This window comes from Colias croceus, chromosome 5 (assembly GCF_905220415.1).
Source record: "Colias croceus chromosome 5, ilColCroc2.1".
Taxonomy (NCBI): domain Eukaryota; kingdom Metazoa; phylum Arthropoda; class Insecta; order Lepidoptera; family Pieridae; genus Colias; species Colias croceus.
In genome coordinates, this window is record NC_059541.1 from 8,146,976 (window position 1) to 8,157,547 (window position 10,572).

The 10,572-nt window shown below is 32.5% G+C and overlaps 1 protein-coding gene across 1 annotated transcript; it reads right to left on the reverse strand.

Annotated features, from left to right (window-relative positions):
• Positions 1-4,704: 4,704 nt before the first annotated feature.
• On the reverse strand, positions 4,705-10,103 carry LOC123691576 (gamma-aminobutyric acid receptor alpha-like). The gene is given in 9 exon segments (XM_045636023.1): positions 4,705-4,894; positions 5,162-5,351; positions 6,015-6,146; positions 6,670-6,855; positions 7,153-7,280; positions 8,993-9,065; positions 9,067-9,127; positions 9,505-9,587; positions 10,065-10,103. Coding segments are annotated over 8 exon segments (951 nt in total). The 5' UTR covers positions 9,528-9,587; positions 10,065-10,103; the 3' UTR covers positions 4,705-4,736.
• Positions 10,104-10,572: the final 469 nt, after the last annotated feature.

Below are 10,572 nucleotides of genomic sequence, written 5' to 3' on the forward strand. Positions count from 1 at the left end.
ATTAATACCTAAAAAAACGTTAAAAGGGACATTTTTTACTATCGTAACATTTTTAATAATTCTAAAATGTTTAAAGGAAACTTACAGTAGCTCAATTTTTGAAGCAGACATTTAAATTTATTTTCAAGGGCAAAGTTAATTATTCTGGGATAAGTGATATTAGTCAGTGGCATCGATAATTTTTTCTATATCTAACATTTGCATTACCTATACTTACATATAACTAAAAACAACGATTTTTTGCATCATATAGCGTTTTTGACGAAGCTGGTTTCTGGTTAGTTAGGTTACCAAATTTTTTACACTATTTATATTTACAATTTATTATTAAGTATGTCTTATATTTGTGTATATTTATTTCATTAGGTATGTAAAATACAATACAAATATTATTATATTATACTAATTTGTATCATACTGTGGGCAAATTTGATAGAAAAGATTTTTAAATCAAATTGTGGGTAATTTTAAAGGATTTGTTAAAAATATCCGAAAAGTAGCATTTAAATGTCATACATGTTTAAAAAAAGAGTGTGTGTACTTATGTACACGCGTTAGAAGTTATACTTCTTTGGCGTATAGAAAAAATACTAGAATATACAACTTGAATATAGTTATTAATTTTCATACCACCTAGAACTAACTTCATGCTGTTAAATTTAGGTGTCGGTGTGCGCGCGCATCGTAAAAATTCACTCTCATCATTTTTCTCCATCGCGCCAAAAGAAGTATAACTTCAAAAATGTGATACCTTTTTGCCGTATATGGTCATTAATGTGTAATTCATATAGATTTTAAGAATGCTTGTGCCTGCTATCAAATTTACACATTTACTTAGTTATGTTTAATTATATTTTTTATAATAGTACTTTCAGAAAGATTGGAGCAGTTAGATTCTTGCCATAATGTATATTAATCGATTTTACGTGTTTATTTTTCATACTTCTTACTTTTTGGACATTTTAATATTTATTTAAACAATATTTTATGTTTTGTGAGATGTAATTATTTAATATTAATTTATTTAAAGGCGAACTATGTATATTTAACAACATGTTATTAATATCTGTACTGTTAAATACGATTTCTGAGGTGTTTGATATTTATTATTGATCGCTAATTTGTAACATACCCAATTATTTTCACTGACAATTTCTGTCTCTACGAATTGATGTAGGTATATCGCACCTTCGGTAGAACAAGGGCATAATTGTCATAAATTGCCAAAATGACTTAAATATGCAGAAATGCTTTAAAAAGGCCCTTTCAACTGGAGGGACAAAGACATTCGTTTAATTCCTACAAAAAACAGCCAGATTGAAATAGTGGCGTTGTCATTTTGGCGCTATTTTGTTTCTCTCTTGGCGAGACAAAGTCTCATTGGTTAGTTGTGCCATCGGCGGGGACTGAGCTAGCTGTCACTTGGAGCGCTAACGTCGTTTATGTAAATATGCCCTATAATGTTTTTGATTTCTGGAACGACAAGGCCATATCTGTCACACTTATGCCTAGTTTACGATTTAAAAATTGGGAGGACAAAGTCGTTCAGACAATTGTGCCCTTGTCTGTCCAAGATTTGTTATACTCCAAGGTCTTAAAAGTAACATTTTATTCCGATAATTGCTGTAGAGAGCAAAAAAACAAGTTAGTTTTTTAGAAATTTAAACGATAGGACTGCCAATCAAAATACAACAAACATACCCTCACACCCACAAATCTATCCTCAAAAACTTTCGAGTTTACATAAAAAATAATAGTATCAGTAAGATATTTATTCGTAAATAATTATTTTTCTTTTTCAAATTTGTTTTTGGAATGTATTATTTTGCTGTGAACACATTGCCTATAAAATCGATCATACATAAATTAGGGGACCCAGCATAAAGCCGATGCCGTCCATTCTGGAATGTAAAACGTGCAAAAAAAGCTGGCCCAATATCAATATGCACTCCGGCAGAATACATAAGCCTTATAAAAAATGCCACGAAAAAGGAGGAATTATTTAATGTCAAGGAATTGAATTATGATTCTTTCTTGTTCTGTTATCTTAATATAATATTATTCCAATTTTTAAAGCGATTCCACAGAATTTTGCTAGGAAACATAATAGTTTCAGATTGTTGAAGATGTGTAATGGCTGATTAGTAAGTTTTGATCTCTATTTTTGTGATAAAGTACTGCGGCTTTCTAAAGTGTTTAAGAAAATAAAACATTTATACAAAAAAACACGTTATTATCATTCCAAAATTATTAACTTAAAGTTTTAGATATGGCCATATTTACAAATTAATTTTCTTGTTGGTGGAACAAGGGCACAAATGTACACCTACTTAAGAAAAAAATATTATCAAAAAAAAACTAGCTGTTTTTAATATTTGTAAACGATACACCTAAAAGAATATAGTATATAGTTTATGTCATACAAAGCAGAACAACCATAAAAAAATTATTATCATAGCTAGACCACATTAAGTACTACAAATATCTTAAAATGGCTCTCCTGTAAAATTGCAAAAACTGTAATTGTGCCCTTGTTCTACCGAAGGTGCGATATGATCTTCTAACTTATGACGAAAGCCTTACTATACATTCCACTTGTATTTATAAATGCCTTCAAAATGTCTATTTACTCTTGTATTGTAACGATGAAAATGATCGTCAATGAGGAAGTGTTTAGAGCTCGAATATTGAAAATGTTGTATTCAAAGAATGTTGGACCAAACTTGTAAGCTCTCATGAATTTAATCAAACGACATCATTTCATTGTATAAATTAGGATTATTCTCAGTATATTTGATGTCATATCAAAGCCTTTTTTGTTAGAAGGTTTTTTAAACAATTTTATATGAATTTTACTGAAAATTATAATTCGCTGATTTGTTATTCCCCAATGATTTGGTCAAGATAAAAGTGTTCAACAATCAAATAATGTCGTTTGATGTTAAACAAGTGAATTATATAAATATTTGTAAAAAGTCGGACCCTATTGCAATTTCTATACATACAAGCTACAATGACTCTCTTGATATGTTTTTTCTCATTATACCTACTTTATATTTTTCCAAACTCTAAAGCGAATATATTATGTGTGAATAAGTGTTGTTATGATTTATTTATTATCCCTCTTTATATTATGCGTTCTAAAGTTCGATCTCTAACATACATATTGGTTCCATATAATCTAAATCCTATGATGGTAAGAGAAGTAAATAACAAACTTAGCCTGAAACTTGTAGAACTAACTTTCTGTCATATCAGTTTTATATGTTACTTTTGAAAAATACAGGAACCTGTTCTACAATAACGAATATGAAATCTCCCGGATATATAGACACTTAAAATTTGTTTTTACAAATTATATATATATATATATATATATATATATATATATATAGGACAATGTATTTAGTTGTAGACATATACTAGTTATAACTATTAACTATACAGCAATAGTTTATTATGTAACACTATTGCAAATCTTATTCAAATTCTCATAAAAGCAAACTTCAAAATATTTATATCTATTTGTCGACTCCATTGTATTTTACTCGTGCGCTATTTTCTATTGTGTCTATCGCAGAAACATTGTAGGGATTTCTAAAGCAATTACAATGGGCATTACTCTAAGTGGTAGTTTTGGTGAGCTTTCTGCATTGTACCTAGGTTAGTTGTTAGCTAAATACTTGCATAGATTTGGTTTTCTTCATGTACTCGCTGTACAAAGAAAGTATTGTTTAAGGAAAAGATTTCGCAGTCGAAATAAACGACACGTACTTTAAATTTAAAAGCTTTATTATCGCTACAACACACAATACATGAAATAAACTTAAAATATGTTACGGCAGTTGTCAATGTGTTACACTAAGGGCGTTTGTCCACTACAAGGAATTTTACGGTCCGGCATTCCGATTTTTTACGGTCCGGTATGGCACGCCATTAATCTAAATACTAGCTTGTGCACTATACGTAATTTTACTGTCCGACATTTTACTTTTCCCTATTCCGGATGGTTTTTTGTTTCTACGAGTCGCTGTAGGTATAATTGTTTTCGAATGCCCACTTGCTTGGATTTTACTCTTTTTACTGCATATGCCAATTGAAAGCAAGCTCATGTTTTACTTTCTTTTAGTTGGCAATGAGATTTGAGAAGTCGGTATTGTTATTTTATATACATTGACCTATAATTATTATCTAACACGCATTTTAAATGTTATAACGAAATAATATAATATTTCACCTTCTTTAATTTTTACTCGTTTCATGTAAAATGCTAAAACAATCATTTACGATAGCATTATACCGCCAAACTTCCTTGAACTATATCGCACTGATCCGAGTAAAGACGGACAGGTGCACAAGCAATTCATCGGTTTTTTCATGCCACACCGGACCGTAAAAAATCGGAATGCCGGACAGTAAAATTCCTTGTAGTGCACAAGCGCCCTAATGGTACCTAACATCAAACATGACGTAGGTAGATACCTTGGTAGATACAGTTTTTACATAGGTCTAAAAAAGGAATTCAGACATTAAATTGAAAATCCAAAAGTACAAAGCACTCAGCAGTAGATAGATAACTTACTGACACAAAGCTTCGACATCAACAACAATAATATACAGCGTCTATAACATCTATTCTCACTTTGCTACCTATTTTCTTTTTCAATATTTACCTCATCTATTTTTTCTATTTCTATCGTTAGAAATCGATCTTCTTAGGGAATATTTTAAAAAGCTCAAACTCGATTGATGGGATTGTCGCTCCAAGCGAAGTCGTCGTCAGTAAAAGCATAGATCATCCAATAGAAGAGATTGAGCAAAGCGAACGACGCAGGAAATAAGACGCGGGCCGCCTTGTCGATGTGGGACACGCTGTTTATGTGGCCGCGATTACCTGGGAATGAAAGGATAAGTTTACTACCACCAATCACCATCCTAATTTTGTATATTAGATTTTGTTTCTGTATTCCAGGGTTTCAAGTTTCTAAACCATAAACAGATCAGATCAGAGCAAAATTTTGTTATGCTGAATTTCTTTGCGCCGGCTTGAATCCTCTGACTAAGCCTCTGGCCTATTTACTTTGACATCCCTATTATCTTCTTATGTAACTTGTGCATATCGATAGTATTCAACTGCAGAAATAAAGTGAAATAACTTTACCTGCTTCCCTTTGCCTCTGCCGTCTATAATTATCATCTCCTGCCAAGCAGTACAAAACCTGTCGCCACTTGGGAACCCGGTTTTCTGTCTGCGTCATCCGCTCCATCGTCAAACGGACTGAGGGTTGCTCCTCTTGAGGTTGTGGTAGGTCACTCTCTGAACTGTTGCTTTGTGCTTGGAATGATAAACTCTGGAATATAAGATGGGTTAAAGGGATTATTGTAGTTTACAAAAAAGAGATGATGGGACATGTGGGTAAGGAATTATATGAAACAAAATATTAGGACACAATCGGTCTATGATTAGTATAGTACCTTATACCTACACGGATAAAGACTTATTCTAAGTTAGGTATTACAAGTCTGAAAACGGAACTAGGTACCTACGTAAGTTGTTTTATGAATAGTACCCAAAGTAGATACCTATAAATATTATGTAACGATGTTAAGGTTTCATTCCCTAAATGAACATTCTTTAAAAAAAATCTGAATATGAACAGAAATGTACGTTAGACAAAGTAGATAAAAGTAGCTGAATAAACAAACTTCGATGGCCCACGTTTGATATGCCCCTAACATATTTACAGTAAGCAAAAAACCGTTCAATGCTAATATAATTACGTGTTCCCCAATCCTTTTTTCATAAACGGGATAAAAGCTTTTAAACGCAATAACTCAATCATTCGACCCCTTTTGAAATATGAAATATAGATTCACGCTCTTCGCAAAACATTTCAAACGTTCACGCTGTTAAAACCGCTAAAAGTAGTTTATCTTCAAACTGATTAGCTTAATAATAGCACAGATAATAAAATACTATACTATAGAAGTCAGCAAAGCTTTGAATAACTTACGAAGTTATTAGCAGAGCGGCCGGAGCTCCGCCGCCTCGCTGCGAGCTGCCGGGCCGCGTAAGCGTCTCCGCCCACTTCTTCGATTAATTCCTCCCATTCCGAATCGTCTATTACTATTTCACCGGAGCCCACCTAGAAGAGATTGCTATGACTAGGATGTTTGGTTTATAGTTTAGTTAAAACTAGCTTACCACCCACGGCTTCGCCCGCTTTGTCTAAAACCGAATAAATTATATTATATATAGGTACTAAAACCTTCCTCAAGAGGAAAGTCCATCCCTCTATCTATTAAAAAAACCGCATCAAAATCCGTTGCGTAGTTTTAAAGATTTAAGCACACATAGGGACATAGGGACAGGGAAAGCGACTTTGTTTTATACTCTGTACCTACTTAGTTATAACATTTCACGTATAACTGAAAATATACCTATTTATTGGAAAAAACAACGATGTCTATAAGAAGTTTGATCAAAAAATGTAAGTACCTACATCTCTCTGCAAACAAAAATCTTAAAAAAAATATTCGAAGGTTCGAAGTATAAAAAAAGTTAAATATTGCATGTCCTACTTGTTACTATCACAATTGTCATCATAAGAAAATATCGACAAAAAAATTGCACGCTAAAATAGGCAATGAACAAAAATGAGTAGGTACCTTAGTGAAATAATGTACTCCAGCGAATTCCAGCAACGTAGCGATACAATAGAAGAAGCTCATCAATAAGAACCAATCTAGGGCAGTTGCGTAACGCACTTTCGGGAGATCGGTCCTTGAATCTAGACTTATTGTGGACAGAGTCAACACAGTGGTTATTCCCAGACCGACTCGATCAGAAGTTGCCTGAAAAAAATGAAAATTAAAAAAAAAAAAAACGTCGACACAAATTTATTTTGACAACGCCTATCCTAAGTTACACCATTCCACGGATTAGATACCATACATCGCTGAAAACTAGGTATATAATTTTCACCAAACATGAAGAAAACACTCTTTAATCAAAATTGGTTCAGCTGTTCAAGAGAAAACAAAAACACCCGCAAAGACACGTCGAACTTATAAACCCTTCGTTTTTCCATCAGAACTTAAAAATCATAAGCCTTATGTTCATAAGCTACCAGATTCAGTGTTGATTCTCACCTCTCGATGTATCCAAAACGACACCCATGAGAGCACAACGATCAGTATGCAGGGCACGTAGACTTGAATGAGAAAATATCCCGTGTGCCGCTGAAGATTAAATGACACCTGAAGCACCGAGAAGTCACCTGCACGTAATATTCAGATGTTATTGCGACATTAACATTGCTCAGATTTATGTGGCCATTTTGTAATCATTACTTGGTATAGAGAGTAGAGAGACTATGATTATTATTTTTTAACTCCATGCCTATTAAATTAGAATAATGTAAATGAACGAAATTTTGTACCTATGTAATTATAAAATTTGGTTAAATAAGCAGCCATCAGCTAGGCGGATTCTAAGTACATGAAAGTATTTTTACGTCAAGCATACGCAAAGTAAATACATAATATTTCGTCGCACTCAGAAGGTAATTGTAAGCACTTTTGGAAAATCTGTATCTTTACGAAGCGTAAAAGCCGATTCGTGTCATCGACGGCGGCGATGAACGCCTCAAATACATTTTCTTCATATTTGTATTTCTTTCGGGAACTTATTAAATAAAATATACCCTTGAAAGCGTACTAACAGTGACGGATATAGAAAGCCAGATATAGTAAAAATGCCCATTTTCAATCCCTACATAAGAAGTTAGAATCATGAACATGATTAACATGATGATAAAGTTAAAAAAAAGTTATCTAAAGGACGGAATCATTTATTTACACAATAAGTAAATATTTAAAAATTTAATATAACTAAGATGAACATTGAACGTCTTATCACGCCTACACTACAATAGGTAGGTACTGTTTAAATAAACCGTGATCCTTCTTGTTAATTGACGTGAAAAGGAGCACTTCAAGTTTACACCAAATATTATGATGTATTAGGTTTAACACTAAACAAATATTGAAACACGCTACGAAACCACATAGTAAAATAAAGCATATTGAATATCTGTTAAAATAGATTTTGATGCGATAAAATACTTTGAAACTGTGAAAATATTGTTTTATTCAGTTAAAATTTAGCATATTTGAAAGCAAGTGTGCGGAATAACATTATACCGTAAGCGGAAAACGTTCGCCAACCAAGCCTCGTGATTAGTGAGAGCGTAAGCTATTATGAGAAGAGGAAACCGATATCGGAATTTTAAAGCTCTATGAAAATGATTTTCATACTTGGAGTATTTTTGGAACATTCTCTCTTCATTTCGTTTCATGAGAATTAAAATATGGTGTGATTTATGAACAAAATTTGAATTAGTATAGTGATAGAAATATATCTATGTTTATATGGAAAACTTAAATAAAAGTCTTAAAAGTGGATTTCAATAAAATATTAAAAAAAAAAATTATTGTAGGTAGGTATCAATGTTTTTAAAAAGCCCCTTTAAGTCTGATTAAACTGTTTTAATAGCAAATGATTGCCAGCGTTCATATTACTAATGCAGTCCTCGTAAATAAAATTTTAAAAGAAGCACTTGCCGTTTTAGTTGTATGGTTTCGATTGTGTCTACAATTTCTTGCCTAGTTATTATCGATGAATGTAGGACCTCAGGGAAAACTTTCTAATTAATAAGCAATTCTCTGAGATTAATGATGGCAAATACATGGACCTTCCTTATTTATTTAGGTACGTATTTATGTGTTGTAATAATCGACATCATTTGGAATTACGATATTTTTCTGCCCTGTACATTAACACTCAATATTTTCTCTATACCTATCTGTTAATATGAAATTAAGTCACGGATAATAAATGCAACAAGCTCATTATTTACTACAAAGTCGGAGTAAAACTAACAATATAGATAAAGTGGATTAAAACTTATACAAAATCTAGTTATCTTACCTTCTCGTCTTGTGAATGTAAAGTTTCTATAAGGAAAACTTATGAGGTCGAATTGAGAAAGAGTCATTCCCGGGACAAAGTTGACGCTCTGCGAGTTCTGCCACTGGTACACTAATTGCTGATTTGAATACGCATCTGAAGAATTCAATTATTTCATTTAGAAATTTACTATGTGAAAATGCTTTATGATGAAATTTAGGAAAAATTTATCTAATTAAAAAAAAAAGTGATGTGCGATCTTGATTTCATCTAACATAATTTAGCAATTGCTATTAAGGAGTTGAGATACGTCTTTATAAAGTTAAAGTATTGGTTTACGTTTACCAGTTTATATAAAAAATAAGAGAACATTATTTGAATAAATCCCTGCAAAAATATATCCTTATTATTTCGATGTAAACCGATATCGTACCGCATAGGTATTCTGTTGTTGTGAAAACGGATTCCGTCCGCTCCGATAACTCTTTTCGTCGATCGGCGATTATAAAAATCGATAGGGTTTGAATACTCACAGCTTCCAAGGATAAGCGGACATGACTGACGGTCCATCGGGAAATTACGCAGCTCCATTGGACACTTGGCCTTAATCGTCAATCTGTTGGAACAAAATCTTAGCAGAGAACTACATAGTTGGATACATTTTGCAAAAGTATGAACAATAAGGACGAAATAGTTGTGAAGTGTTCGAAATAGAAATTTACTACTTTTAACATTAACATTCTTTGCAAAATTGAAATACAATAGTTAATTAACAGTACTTAGGTATTTGCCCATTTATCAAATAAAACATCAAACGGAAGTGTAATATAATTGATCGTAATAGAGTAGAAATAATAAAGTTTTATTAGTAATTAATTATATTCGCTCGTAAAGCAATCAGCTGTGAAATCTTAGAAGGAGCATTCTTCACGCTGCCAATTAAAATCACGGACTTTGTTGTAAGCGACGATAAAATTAATGAACCGTCTAGCATGAGACAATTATTCAAAATTTTTAATTCCTAACTTTTCCCATCGTAATTTCTTTGCAAGAGAATGCGAAAGTTATAATGAATTCTGTTCTAATAACTTACCTCATCGAATAGAGAATGTCCCCATGTTGACTGATTCGCAACAACTTATTTGGAACAGTTATTGTGTGGACATAGGAATGCTTCCCGTTATAGAAATAGGTGTCCGGTCGCCAGATTCGCTCCAGCATTTTGATGGACAAGGACAGTGATCGTATTGGACCGAAAAATGACAAGCGCGTGTCCCTCCAGTATTGACGAAAGTAACAATCCATTGAATAATCCTATACAAACGTTGTGTAGGTATAGTTATTTATTGGCATCGAACATTATTAGAATCTACGTAGATATTTCCACTATCTAGGTATATTTATTAATGTAGAGCTTACCATATCAAGTTCAGAAACTGGCCCCATGCTACGTATTAATATATTGGTTTGAACCACTGTTGGATATCCTTAAAGAAAGGAAAACAGAATGTTTATATTATTTCATTTATAAAATAAATAAAAGAAAATATTACTTTCTTAATACTTCAGGAAACTACAATAGACAGTTTTCATATGCTTTG